Genomic DNA, 15,311 nt, shown 5'->3' with positions numbered 1-15,311 from the left:
ATACAACTTTTACAATTTGTGTGTAAAGGGAAAGACACGTAGCTCTTTTGTTGGGTCAAAATCCTGGACCACCCTCCCAAACTGCACTGGGGGCACCCTACAACACCTGGCTCGCCTACACTTTCTCCAGGGCAATAAATACCGGCCTTGCTAGTGATGCTTGCATCCCACAAACTAATAAAAAATTAAACGAAGGAGGGGGTAGGTCCCAATATTGGTTAATGAAACAATCTGCTTTGAAGAGGAATGATATGCTCGAAGGATCATCAGGTGAGGCCACAGGCTTGAACTGATAAAAAAGGAACAATCTCACTGCCGGGTGTATGCTATGGACCCCAAAATATCAGCGACCGGTAGAGAAAGTATATGGACTGAATTGCTGAGAAGTGCAGAAACTATATGGCAGTAATAGGGAATTTCAATTCCCCAATTATTAACTGGAATAAAATCAACATAGAACGTACTATATAGCAGGCACAGAATTGTTTATGCATTTAGGAGGACTTTTTCAGTCAGTACAGAGCAGGCCCAAGCAGAGCAAGGACAGTGCTGGACTTGGGGAATTAATCAGGGCATCCGTGGGAGGGCATTTTGGTGAAGGTGATCATTATTCAGATATATTGATTTAGCATCTTTGTTCTTTTTAAAGATAGCCGCAGAATAAAAATGTAATATTGCGGAAAGGACGGTTTTACTAAGCTGAGAAGATAATCCAAAAGTGGATTGATCCAGTAGAGCAGAGCTACTGATTGGCTGTTCCGGGGAAATTTGCATACGTGCAGTGCGGTCAGCGTAATTTGAAGGTGTACCTGTGTAAGAGACCTGAGGTGTTCAAGTGAAGGCAAGCATCCAGCAGAGAGCAGTAGAGCAGAGCTCATGATTGGCTGTTCTGGGGAGGCCTTTTGGCTACGATCGAGCGTAGATTGAGCCTTTTGGCTTAGATCGGGTATGTCTGTCTTGTGGGGACAATGAATTGGATTCAATTTGAATTGGTTTTTGGAGCAGGCAAGGAGCTGGATTAGGGGTTCGCCTCTGATCCACACTCTGACCCCTAGCTTTGTAACTCAGATGAAGTAATTTAAAAAAAAAAAAGTTCTGGGGAAATTTGCATACGTGCAGTACGGTCAGCGTAATTTGAAGGTGGTTTGTGAAGGGGCTGTTGTCTCGTGACAGTTAAACCCGAAACACTTCCTCAGTATTTCCCCCCACCCCCTCCTCTAACCAAAAAAAACAACCGTGGTCATTGGGAAGGTAAGTTTACCTCTTTAAAAACTTACCTTGAAGAGTGACATCACAGCAAAACAGTGACCTGATTGGCTGGTAAGGAAAGTGCTCCAATTAGCAGTAGCTGGGAGAAATTGAACTCTTTGTGCGTTGGTAAGTATTGTGATTGTAAGTAAAATAATGTGGCGGGGGGTGGGAACCAGATTCGGAAGTTAAAGGTCAGTAAAGAGGCAGCAACTAAAGCCAGTAAGGAACTAGATAATAAACTCAATGTGACTAAGGGGAAGAGTAGACAGGGAAGAGATGATGATCGCAAAGGGACAGGTGGTCTGAGGTGCATTTGTTTTAATGCGAGAAGTGTAGCAGGTAAGGCAGATGAACTTGGGGCTTGGATTAGTATCTGGGAATATGATATTGGTATTACTGAGACTTAGTTGAGGGATGGGCAAGACTGGCAACTAAATATCCCAGGGTATAGAAGCTTCAGGAGGGATAGAGAGGGAGGTAGAAGGGGTGGAGGAGTTGCATTACTGGTCAGAGATGATATCACAGCTGTGATTAAGGAGGGCATGATGGAGGATTCGAGCACTGAGGCAATATGGGTAGAGCTAAGAAATAGGAAGGGTGCAGTAACATTGTTGGGACTTTACTACAGGCCTCCCAAAAGCGAGCGTGAAGTAGAGGTACAAATATGTAGACAGATTATAGAACAATGTAGGAGCAATAGGGTGGTTGTGATGGGAGATTTTAACTTCCCCAACGTTGAATGGGACTCATGTAGTTTTGGAGGCGTAGATGGAGCAGAATTTGTAAGGAGCATCCAGGAGAGTTTTTTGGAGCAGTATGTAAATAGTCCAACTCGGGAAGGGGCAATACTGGACCTGGTATTGGGGAATGATCCCGGCCAGGTGGTTGAAGTTTCAGTCGGTGATTACTTTGGGAATAGCGATAACAATTCCGTAAGTTTTAGAATACTCATTGTCAAAGACGAGAGTGGTCCTAAAGGAAGAGTGCTAAATTGGGGAAAGGCCAACTATAACAAAATTCGACAGGAGCTCGGGAATGTGGATTGGGAGCAGCTGTTTAAGGGTAAATCCACATTTGAAATGTGGGAGTCTTATAAGGAAAGGTTGATTCGAGTGCAGGACAGACATGTCCCTGTGAAAATGAGAGATAGAAATGGCAAGATTAGGGGACCATGGATGACGGGTGGAATTGTGAGACTAGCTAAGATGAAAAAGGAAGCATACATAAGATCGAGGCAACTCAAAACCGATGAAGCTTTGGAGGAATATCAGGAAAGTAGGACAAATCTCAAACGCGCAATAAAGAGGGCTAAAAGGGGTCATGAAATATCTTTGGCTAACAGGGTTCAGGAAAATCGCAAAGCCTTTTATTCGTATATAAGGAGTACGAGGGTAATTAGAGAAAGGATTGGCCCACTCAAAGACAAAAGAGGGAATTTATGCGTGGAGTCAGAGGAAATGAGTGAGATTCTTAATGAGTACTTTGCATTGGTATTCACCAAGGAGAGGGACATGATGGATGTTGAGGCCAGGGATGGATGTTTAAATACTCTTGTCATGTCGGCATAAGGAAGGGGGAGGTTTTGGGTATTCTAAAAGGCATTAAGGTGGACAGGTCCCCAGGACCGGATGGGATCTAACACAGGTTACTGAGGGAAGCGAGGGACAAAATAGCTGGGGCCTTAACAGATATCTTTGCAGCATCCTTGAGCACGGGTGAGGTCCTGGAGGACTGGAGAATTGCTAATATTGTCCCTTTGTTTAAGAAGATAGCAGGGATAATCCAGGGAATTATAGACCTGTGAGCTTGACGTCAGTGGTAGGCAAACTGTTGGAGAAGATACTGAGGAATAGGATCTATTCATACTTGGAAGAAAATAGACTTATCAATGATAAGCAGCATGATTTTGTGCAGGGAAGGTCATGTCTTGCAAACCTAATAGAATTCTTTGAGGAAGTGACAAAGTAATACATGGATTTCAGTAAAGCATTTGATAAAGTTTCCCATGGCAGGTTGATGGAAAAAGTGAAATTGTATGGGGTTCAGGGTGTACTAGCTAGATGGATAAAGAACTGACTGGACAACAGGAGACAGAGAGTAGTGGTGGAAGTGAGTGTCTCAAAATGGAGAAAGGTGACTAGTGGTGTTCCACAGGGATCCGTGCTTGGACCACTATTGTTTGTGACATACATAATGATCTGGACGAAGGTATAAGTGGTCTGATGAGCAAGTTTGCAGATGATACTAAGATTGGTGGAGTCGCAGATAGCGAGGCGGACTGTCAGAGAATACAGCAAAATATAGATAGATTGGAGAGTTGGGCAGAGAAATGGCAGATGGAGTTCAATCCAGGCAAATGCGAGGTGATGCATTTTGGAAGATCTAATTCAAGAGCGGACTATATGGTCAATGGAAGAGTCGTGGGGAAAATTGATGTACAGAGAGATCTGGGAGTTCAGGTCCGTTGTACCCTGAAGGTGGCAAAGCAGGTCGATAGAGTGGTCAAGAAGGCATACAGCATGCTTGCCTTCATCGGACGGGGTATTGAGTACAAGAGTCGGCAGTTCATGTTACAGTTGTATAGGACTTTGGTTAGGCCACATTTGGAATGCTGCGTGCAGTTCTGGTCACCACATTACCAGGAGGATGTGGATGCTTTAGAGAGGGTGCAGAGGAGGTTCACTAGGATGTTGCCTGGTATGGAGGGTGCTAGCTATGAAGAAAGGTTGAGTAGATTAGGATTGTTTTCGTTGGAAAGACGGAGGTTGAGGGGGGACCTGAATGAGGTCTACAAAATTGAGAGATATGGACAGGGTGGATAGCAACAAGCTTTTTCCAAGAGTGGGGGTGTCAATTACAAGGGTCACGATTTCAAGGTGAGAGGAGGAAAGTTTAAGGGAGATGTGCATGGAAAGTTTTTTACGCAGAGGGTGGTGGGTGCCTGGAACGCTTTGCCAGCGGAGGTGGTGGAGGCAGACACGATCGCATCATTTAAGATGCATCTGGACAGATATATGAACTGGCGGGGAACAGAGAGAAGTAGATCCTTGGAAAATAGGCAACAGGTTTAGATAAAGGATCTGGATCGGCACAGGCTGGGAGGGCCGAAGGGCCTGTTCCTGTATTGTAATTTTCTTTGTTCTTTGTTGTTGTTCTGGACTGGAAATAACTACTTGCAGGTTAATCAGTAACTGAACTATGGGAGGCAATCGAGCAGAAAATAGAGGGGATTCCAAACAAATGTGTTCCCACAAAGAATAAGTCTGGGGATGTCAAAGACAATACCGGGGAGAATAAGGTAAAAAGGGAAGCTTATGTCTGATACAAGTCTCGAGGATAATAGAAAATGCAGGGGTGAAATTAGGAAAACAAGGGTATAAAAACAAATGTAGGGAAAAAAAATCAAGGAACGCCTAAAATGTTACAGAAATCGATTAATACCAAGAGGACAACTAAAAGAGTATACCTGTTGGAAATCAAAAAGGTTACTTGTGTGTGGGGTTGAAGGACTTGGGCATGCTTCTTAAAATATTTTGTCTGACTTTTATAAAAGAGGGGGGAGAGGAGGTTTCAGACCTTGTAGGTAAAGAGGAGTGGAAAGTATCAGATGGAATAAGTACAGTGACAGGAAATATTGAGGTGTGTAGCGTTTTGAAAATTGGATAAACCACTAAGCCCAGATAGGAGGAGGAGAAGGTTGTTCAGCCTACAGCCTGCTCCATTATTCAATTAGATCATGGTTGGTCATCTACTTTAACGGCATTTTCCACATTATCCCCATAGCCCTTGATATCTTTACTATCAAGAAATGTATTAATCACCAGTCTTGAATAAACTCAATGACTGAACCTTCATAGCCCGCTGGGGTTAAAAAATTCCAAACCTTTGCCACCACCCCCTAACTAAATACCTTCTTGTCTCAGTCCTAAAAATTTAATATTGGGGCCTACCTCTTATTCTGAGATTTTGCCCCCTGGTTCTAAGCAGATAAGCTGGAGGATGGGGAGAAGAGGGAAAAGCTGTGAAACGGTGCACACCTTCATGTGTGGCGATTGCTCATACAGCCAAAGAAAATATAGGATATGATTTTCGGATGCCTTCTGGGAAAGCATACCTCTGCCAACTCCAATTTCCCAAAAGCACCAATCACACATTATAATGCCTTTTTCTCAGATATGAGACCTACCTGTATCTGCAGGAGCCAGTTAATGATTCTTTAAGCCAAAATCCCATCCTGGAGTGGCAGCACTGACATGAGGAGAGATTGCGTCAGTTAGGATTGTATTTGCTGGAGTTCAGAAGAATGGGGGACGGGGCGGATATAGAAACCTATAAAATTCTAACTGACTAAACAGGATAGATGCAAGAAGGATATTTCCTGATGGGGGTGTCTGGAACCAGGGGCCCACAGTTTGAGGATACGGGGCAGTCTGGTTAAGACAGATGAGGAGAAATTTCTTCACTCAGAGTGGTGAGCCTGTGGAATTCGCAACCACAGAACGTAGTTGAAGCCAAAACATTGTATGTTTTCAGGCAGCAGGTACATATAACACTTGGGTCGAAGGATGGGGAAGTCTGGATCAGGCTGTTTAGTTGGATGATCAACCATGATCATAATAAATGGCGGAGCAGGCTCGAATGGCCTCCTCATATTTTCCTGCTTCTATTTTCTATGTTTCTAGAACCCAAGACCCAAGATTTGGTACAGTATAGTGATCATTATTGCTTAAATATATATAGCTTAGCAGTGCACACACTTTGTATACAAGTGCAACTAAACCAAGGATACTTAAACCATGACAAGACTCTACACGACAGATCTCACTGCTCTCCAACCAAATCAGGCACCATTCAGGCCCCTCCAATCTTCTCCTGGATCACAATCTGTCTGTACCTTCTATAGGCGACGAGCAAGGATTCCATAATCCCAAACAACAAAGGACAAAAGAAAACCCAACACTAATAGTTCTAATGGGTGTTTCCTCACCCGGAATGAGGACTTGTACAGGCATTCCAGCTATCTCTATATCAAACCATCCACCCACTGCCCTGCTGCGGTGCCATTAATCTCCAAATAAAGTGACGGACTGCTTTTAAAAAATGTACTCCGCATAGAAGCATGGATTACAGCACATAAAAATAAAACTAGGTAAATACTGCACAAGCCTCATGTCATGCAACCAACTCTGCATGATTTTTGCAATATAAAAGGACAACAGGCGACCAGTGCCTCTGTGCTCATTTACGGACAAGGGTGTATATGTAGTTAGCACTGCTGCCTCACAGGGCCAGAGTCCCAGGTTCAATTCCGTCCTTGGGTGACTGTCCGTGCGGATTTGACATTCTCCCCGTGTCTGCGTTGGTTTCCTCCAGGTACTCCAGTTTTCTACCACAGCCCAAAGATGTGCAGGCTAGGTGGGGTTATGGGTTTGAGGATGGGGTGGGGAGTGAGCCTAGGTAGGGTCCTCTTTGAGAGGGTCGGTGCAGACTCGATTAGCCGAATGGCCGCCTTCTGCATTGAGGGATTCTATGGATTCAATATGAGCTGGGGAAGGCCAAAGCCATGACTGAATCGTTGGGCAACATTAGGATCCAACCAGAATTTCACCAAAGCCTCTGCACCTCTGCCATATCATTGTCCCAAAGCCCTGGTAATGAAAAACCTGGGCCCTGGCAGGTGGCAATGACTCATCCTGTTCAGCCACCTCCAACTCTTCTCTCTGAATATGGTCAGAGCCCACGACCGACCCCAGGCCTCGAAAACCAGATACAATGTGCTCCATTTAACTCCACACCCAACCTTCAAATTGAGATTATGAAAGCATAGCGGCCAGTTCTCAAATTCAGCTGGGAATTCAATCCCAGCTCCCCTTGGGAGACTGGACACACGATACCCTTCTCTGGTCCCCATCTCTCCAAATCAACCAGGATATTCAACATACCATGCAGCAGGGTTTCCGCGGACCGAAGGTGTAGCCCCACCGCTAAGACTGCCCTGTTAACCGAATGGATTCTCTTCCCCACTTCATTCATTTTTCTTTAGGATATCTCGCAGTTCATTGATGTGAGCACCAGAAAATAGTGCCAGAGAGCCAAGACTGTCGTCCACAATTTCACACTCAATGGCAGCCATCATCTTGACACCAACGGCATCATTGAAGTATAGGCCCATTCACCAGCACAACCCCACCCCAGCCAACCTCAACCCCTCAATCAGTCATGGATTTTGATGGCTTAACATTGCCAAATTTCAGCCAGGATCTCCCAGGAACATAGCACACATCACACACACACCAGGATCAAATAATTACGGTTTGTGCATCAGGATAAAGAAAAGGATTAAAAGATGAATGCCCAAGCTCGTAAAAACGTAGCTGCTCCCGCGCTTGCATCACGTGACCACCTCCTCGTCGTATTTCTTTAAAATCTTGAATATGCATCTAAAGAGCCATTGCCTACAGGGTTATGGACCAAGAGCTGGAAAGTGGAATTAGGCTGGATAGCTCTGTTTTGGTTAGCACAAGAGGCAATTTGCTCCAAGTTAACTTTCTGTGCCGTAAACCTCACTAGAGTAAGCTTCCTGTCCAATATAAGTGCCAGTTTGAGCTCTCTCTTGCTTTTCCAAGTTTCAGTCACTGTGGGAGTGTAATTGTGTAAATGAAGGCGGAGTGTTTACAAGTGTGGGGTGCTCATTGGAAGGTTGTAGAATGGAGGAGCTATATACTTGTAATGTTTCATTTTGTGAATAAATCTAAAACCGAGTTAAAGATTTGACTTCTGGCAGTCAATTGGTGAAGGAAGGCCAGCAGGTTAACAGTGAGGGTAAAGACCCAACAGTTCTGAGAGCTAATTGCTAACATTGTCAGTAATAGTAAGTGCACACGCATTCTTAAAGTGAACTTCTTTGGCTGATTCCTCTACTGAGTTGCTGACTAAGCACAGTGGCAAGTTAAAGAAAGAGAAAAGCTCCAGCAATGAATTAGCTTTTGTTTCCTCTGCTGTCATAGGTGACATCTGTTTCTAATGGTCGATTGAATAATTTTTGCTTTCTTGGATGTCCCAACAGATCAATTGAAGACCGATACAAAGCAATATGCCAAGCGGCCCGAACCCGTTCTGTTTTATCTCTTGGGATAGCAAGTTTCAAAGAGCTGTCAGACAAAGTAAGAGCTTTACAAAAGCAATTCCATTTAATCCCTTATGCTCTTCAGAAAGTTCATATTCCTCAGTGGCTATCACAAATATCTCTACAGATGAAGTCACCAGAGGCACACTTGGCCATATGATATAATCCATCGAATATTCGACAGGCTAACAATGGGGACAGCGGTTGGGTAACTGCGTACGGCAAGAGAGGTGCAATCTGAGTATGGGGAGAAGGCCGAGCCGCATGCTAGCGCACCAGCTGCGTAGGCAGGCCATGTCCAGGGAAGTACTGAAGGTCCAGGGAAATACTGAAGATGCGGACTGGGCTGGGGACGTAGTGTCGCAGCCAGGGAGGATAATTGAGCCGTTTAGGGAGTACTATCAGGGACTTTACGAGGTGGACCCGGAGGAAGAGGAGGGGGACATGGGGCGGTGTCTGGACGATCTGGAATTTCCCCTGGTGGAAGAAGCAAATAGGCAGGCCTTGGTGGAGCCCATGCGGCTGAGGGAGGTGCTGGATAGTATCAGGGGTATGAAGTCAGGGAAGGCCCCTGGGCCGGATGGGTACCCGGTGGAATTTTATGAAGAATTTACAACAGATCTGGCACCACATCGGTTGGGGGCGTTTAATGAAGCACTACCGAAAGGATGTTGCCGGTGACGACGGCGCAGGCAGTGATCACACTAATCCCCAAAAAAAGGGAAGGACCTGGTGGAATGTGGGTCATATGGACCCATATCACTATTTAACACGGATGCGAAAGTATTGGCTGAGTTGTTGGCGGGGAGGGTAGAGGACTGTGTCCCGGGGCTGGTTGCAGAACATCAAACGGGCTTCGTGAAGGGCAGGCAGCTCGCAAATAATCCAAGACGACTGTTGAATGTGGTGCTCTGGTACCAGAGGTGGTGGCTCCACGGACGTGGAGAAGGCTTTGATCTGTTGGAGTGGCGGTACTTGTTTGAGGTTTTGGGAAGGTTTGGGTTTGTGTCGAGATTTGTGGCATGGGTGTGGTTGCTGTATGTGGTACCCAAGAGTGAGGGTGAGGACATGAGCTCATAAAGCTTTGACTTATACAGGGTACGGGGCAGGGGTGCCCGCTGTCGCCGTTGCTTTTTGCACTGGCCATAGAGCTGTTGTCGATGGCTCTCAGGGGATCGGCGGAGTGGCGGGGGATTATGAGGGAACAGAGGGAGCATCGGGTGTCGCTCTCTGTGATGACTCTTGCTGTGGCATGTTTCGGATCTGTTAGGAGAGTATGGGAAGGACTATGGGCCTGCTGGGGAGGTTTGGAGGGTTCTCTGGGTACAAATTGAATGGATGGAAAAGCGAAGTATTCCCGGTGAATGAGCTGGGACAGCGGGCTAATTAAGGGGGGATGCCATTTCCGGAAGCGAGGGATATGTTTAGGTATTGGGATTCAGGTAGCGAGGGAATGGACGGGGCTCCATAAGTGGAACTTGACGAAGCTGGTGAAGAATTTCCCACCCACCCCCCTCCTCTAACCAATTTGATACGGTAAAGTTGTTTTTTTTTCACTCTTATTTGGTATAAGTTTATTACTGAGTATTATAGTAGTTGAATTGAGCTTTTATTTAGCAGAGAAGTACTAGCAATTATTTAACATAAATTTGTAAACGTTAATTAAATAAGTAGAGATGGTTGGACAGGTGATGTGTTGTAGCTGTATGATGTGGGAGCTGGCTGATCCCATTGTGAATGGCAGTGACCACATCTGCAGCAAGTGTTGGTTGCTGGAAGAACTCCGGATCAGAATTGATGATCTGGAGTCTGAGCTTCAAACTCTGCGGCACATCCGGGAGGGGAAGAGTTACCTGGACGTTTTGCTTCAGGAGGCAGTCACGCCCGGTAGATTAAGTAATTCAAATTCAGTAAGTGTTCAGGAAAAACAGGGTGTGATTGTAAGTGAGGCAGGTAGGGGGATTCGGAGTGCAGGAGCCTCAGCCCTTGACCTTGTCCAACAGGTATGAGATTCTTGCTCCCTGTGCGGATGAGGAAAAGGGCTGTGGACAGGATGAGCCAGCTGACCATAGCACCATGGTGCAAAAGGCCATTCAAGAGGGGGGAGCAAAAAGACAAGTAGTTGTTATAGGGGATTCTATAATTAGAGGGACAGATAGTATCCTTTGCAAGCCGGATAGGGAGTCCCGCATGGTGTGTTGCCTGCCCGGTGCCAGGCTGCGGGACATCTCCGACCGGCTTGAAAGGATACTGGAGCGGGAGGGGGAGGATCCAGTTGTTGTGGTCCACGTTGGGACTAACAACATAGGCAAGGCTAGGGTGGAGGACCTGTTTGGGGATTATCAAGCACTAGGAAGGAAATTGAAGAACAGGTCCTCGAGGGTCATAATCACCGGATTACTGCCCGAGCTACGTGCTAATTGGCATAGGGATAAGAAAGTTAGGGAAGTAAACATGTGGCTAAGGGATTGGTGTGGGAAAGAGGGATTCCATTTCATGGGGCATTGGCACCAGTTTTGGAACCGGGGGGATCTGTACTGTTGGGACGGTCTCCACCTGAACCGATCTGGAACCAGTGTTCTAGCGAAAAGGATTAATAGGGTGGTCAGTAGGACTTTAAACTTCTGAGTCAAGGGAAAGTGACAGGGAGTAGGGAGTTAAATGGAAGGATAAGCAGCAGGTTAGCATGTGTGCAGGTGGATTTAAATTCAAGGCAGTCTAGGAATGAAGCAAAAAGGAAGGATAACTTAGGACATCTCATGATGTCCAATTTCTCTAATAATAAGAAAGTCAGCATTAAGGCACTTTACCTGAATGCTCGTAGCATTCGTAACAAAGTTGATGAATTAACGGCACAAATCATCACGAATGAATATGACTTGATAGCCATTACGGAGACATGGTTGCAGGATGGTCACAACTGGGAGGTAAATATCCAGGGGTACCAGACGTTTCAAAGGGATAGACAGGTATGTAAGGGAGGTGGAGTAGCACTAATAATCAAGGACGACATAAGGGTGGCATTGAGGGATGATATAGGTTCTATGGAGAATGAGGTTGAATCCATTTGGGTAGAAATTCGAAATTCTAAGAAGAAAAAGACACTGATAGGCGTAGTCTATCGGCCACCAAATAATAGCATCACACTGGGACGGGCAGTAAATGAAGAGATAACTAATGCCTGTGAAAAGGGTACAGCAGTTATCATGGGAGATTTTAATCTGCATATAGATTGGTCAAATCAGCTCAGTCAGGGTAGCCTTGAAGAGAGTTGGTTGAATGTATCCGGGATAGTTTTCTGGAACAATATATAATGGAACCGATGAGAGAGCAAGCTATCCTAGATCTGGTCCTGTGTAATGAGGCAGGAATATTGGATGACCTCATCGTTAGGGATCCTCTTGGGAGGAGCGATCACAGCATGGTTGAATTTAGCATACAGATGGAGAGTGTGATGATAGAATCCAATACCAGGGTCCTATGCTTGAGCAAAGGGGACTACGATAGAATGAGGAAGGACCTCGCTAAAGTAGACTGGAAACAAATATTTTATGGTAGGACAGTTGAGGAGCAGTGGAGTACTTTCAAAGAAATCTTTCATAGTGCTCAACAAAACTTACAATTCTTCCTTCTCACTGGAATATAAGAAAAGAGGTGATCTACCATGGGTGTCTAAGGAGATACATGAGACTGTCAAATTGAAAGAGAAGGCTTACAAAGTGGCCAAGATCAGCGGGAAACTAGAAGATTGGGAAAACTTGAAAGGTCAGCAGAAAGCCACAAAAAGAGCCATAAAGAAAAGTAAGATAGAACACGAAAAAAACTGGCACAGAATATAAGGACAGATAGCAAAAGTTTTTATAATTATATAAAACTAAAAAGAGTGGCTAAAGTAAACATTGGTCCGTTAGAAGATGAGAGTGGTCATTTAGTTATGGGATATGATGAAATGGCGGAGGCATTGAACAAATATTTTGTATCAGTTTTCACAGTGGAGGACACTAATAACATGCCAGCAATTGACCGAGAGAAGAAGGTAGGTGAGGACCTGGAAACCATTACTATCACGAAAGAGCAAGTGTTGGGAAAGCTAATGGAGCTCAGGATAGATAAGTCTCTTGGCCCTGATGGAATGCATCCCAGGGACTGAAAGAGATGGCTGGAGTAATAGCAGATGCACTGGCGGTAATTTTCCAAAATTCGCTGAACACTGGGGCAGTCCCAGAGGATTGGAAAACAGCAAATGTGACGCCACTGTTTAAAAAGGGAAGTAGACAAAAGATGGGGAATTATAGACCGGTTAGCTTAACCTCTGTCGTGGGGATGATGCTTGAGTCTATTATCAAGAAAGAGATAGGAGGGCACCTCGATAGAAATTGTCCCATTGAACGGACGCAGCATGGATTCATGAAGGGCAGGTCATGCTTGACGAATCACTTGGAATTCTATGAAGACATTTCGAGCAAGGTAGACAAAGGGGACCCAGTGGATGTGGTGTACCTAGATTTCCAAAAGGCCTTTGACAAGGTACCGCACAAGAGGCTGCTGCATAAGATAAGGATGCATGGTGTTAAGGGTAGAGTACTAGCATGGATAGAGGATTGGTTGTCTAACAGGAAACAAAGAGTGGGAATAAATGAGTGTTATTCTGGCTGGCAATCAGTGACGAGTGGTGTGCCTCAGGGATCGGTGTTGGGACCACAATTATTTACAATTTATATAGACGATTTGGAGTTGGGAACTACGTGTAAGGTATCCAAGTTTGCAGATGACACAAAGGTGTGTGGCAGAGCAAAGTGTACTGAGGACTGTAAAACCTTACAGAGGAACATTGGCACATTAAGTGAGTGGGCAAAGTACTGGCAGATGGAGTATAATGTCAATAAGTGTGAAGTCGTGCATTTTGGTGGGAGTAACAATAGAACGGATTATTACTTAAATGGTAAAAAGCTGCAGCATGTTGCTATGCAGAGGGACCTGCGTGTACTTGTGCATGAGTCACAGAAGGTTGGTCTGCAGGTGCAACAAGTAATTAGGAAGGCAAATGGAATTTTGTCCTTCATTGCGAACGGGATTGAGTTTAAAAGTAGAGAGGTAATGTTGCAGTTGTACAAGGTGCTGGTGAGGCCACACCTGGAGTACTGTGTGCAGTTTTGGTCTCCACACTTGAGAAAGGATGTGCTAGCACTAAAGGGGGTGCAGAGGAGGTTCACTAGGCTGATTCCGGAGTTGAGGGGGTTATCGTCTGAGGAGAGGCTGAGTAGATTGGGATTATATTCACTGAAATTCAGAAGGTTGAGGGGGGATCTAATAGAAACATAACATTTTGAAGGGAATGGATAAGGTAGAAGTAGAAAGGATGTTTCCACTGGTAGGTGAAAGTAGGACAAGAGGGCATAGCCTCAAGATTAGGGGGAGCAGATTTAGGACTGAATCAAGGAGGAACTTTTCACTCAGAGGGTGGTTAAAATATGGAATTCCCTACCGAAAGGAGTAGTAGAAGCTACTTCATTGAATACATTTAAAGATAGGGTAGATGTTTTTTTTTGAAAAATAAAGGAATTACGGAATATGGCGAGAATGCGGGTAAGTGGTTCTGAGACCACGAAAAGATCAGCCATGATCTTATAGAATGGCGGAGCAGGCTCGAAGGGCCGGACGGTCTACTTCTGCTCCTAGTTCTTATGAAGGCTGGGGAGGATTTTAAGAGGTGGGATACACTGCACTTAACATTGGCAGGGTGGGTCAAAGTGGTGAAAATTAATATTCCGCTGAGGTTCTTGTTTAGCTTTCAGGCTCTCCCGATCTTTGTACCAAAGGCCTTTTTTCGGAAAGATCATTTCGGAGTATGGGTGGGGAGGACCCTGCTACAGAGGCAGCAGGGGGGGGCTTTGCCAAACCTGCTTCATTATGATTGGGGGGGGCGAATGTGGACACGGTGTGGCGGTGGTGGGAAGGAGAAGGGGTAGAGTGGGTTAGGATGGGGGAGGAATTTTGTGAGGGGTCTAGTTTGAGGGCTATGGTGACAGCAATGTTGCCAATGGCTCCGAGTAGGTATTCAGGGAGCCCGGTGGTGCAGTCCATGGTAAAGATATGGAATCAGTTGAGGAGGCATTTTAGGGTGCCAACGCCGCTGTGTGAGAATCATGGGTTTGTGCCGGGGGGGATGGATAGTGTGTACAGGAGGTGGAGGAAAGTGGGGCTGGTCAAGGTGAGGGATTTGTATTTGGAGGAAGGGATCGCCAGTCTGGAGGAGCTAAAGGCGAGGGTAGAGCTGCTAGGGGGGAGAGGTATCTACAGGTTAGGGACTTTGTGCAAAAGGTGTGGAGGGGTTCCCGGGATACACCTTACTGGAGCAACTGCTGCTTCCGAATGAAGGGGAGGGAAGAATTGGGGATATATACAAGTGGCTGGGGGATCAGGGAGGTGAGCAGGTTGTGAAGATCAAGGAGTTGGGCAGGGAGATCAATTGGGGAGTATGGAGTGAGGCACTCCGTAGGGTAAACGGGACCCCTCTTGTGCAAGGATGAGCCTGATACGGTTTAAGGTGGTGCACAGGGTGCATATGACTCGAGCGAGAATGAGTGGGTTCTTTCAGGGGACAGCAGATGAGTGTGTGGATGGGGGCCAGTGAATCACGCGTGCAGGTTTTGGGGTTGCGAAAAATTGGCAAGATTCTGGGTGGGAGTGTTCGAGGTCTTAGGATAGTGGAGGAGGGGTAGTGGGTTAGCACTGCGGCTTCACGGCGCTGAGGTCCCAGGTTCGATCCCGGCTCTGGGTCACTGTCCGTGTGGAGTTTGCACATGCTCTCCGTGTTGCCCCCACAACCCAAAAATGTGCAAGCTAGGTGGATTGGCCACTCTAAATTGCCCCTTAATTGGAAAAATGATTGGGTACACTAAATTTATTTTTAAAAAGGATAGTGGAGGAGGCG

The 15,311-nt window shown here is 45.8% G+C and overlaps 1 protein-coding gene across 4 annotated transcripts in view; it reads left to right on the top strand.

The window, feature by feature from the left end:
- toe1 (target of EGR1, exonuclease) overlaps positions 1-15,311 on the top strand; it is a 39,128-nt gene that overhangs the window by 15,277 nt on the left and 8,540 nt on the right. For 3 of the 4 annotated variants that reach the window (XM_038794164.1, XM_038794162.1, XM_038794161.1), the window contains exon 4: positions 8,318-8,414. The exons of the other annotated variant lie outside the window; for it this stretch is intronic. In XM_038794164.1, the coding sequence (XP_038650092.1) occupies positions 8,318-8,414 (97 nt within the window). The remainder of the gene's footprint in view (positions 1-8,317; positions 8,415-15,311) is intronic. 4 annotated transcript variants of the gene reach the window in all.

The sequence above is a fragment of the Scyliorhinus canicula genome, chromosome 4 (genome assembly GCF_902713615.1).
Source record: "Scyliorhinus canicula chromosome 4, sScyCan1.1, whole genome shotgun sequence".
NCBI lineage: Eukaryota > Metazoa > Chordata > Chondrichthyes > Carcharhiniformes > Scyliorhinidae > Scyliorhinus > Scyliorhinus canicula.
This window is presented reverse-complemented; position numbering and strand designations above follow the sequence as displayed.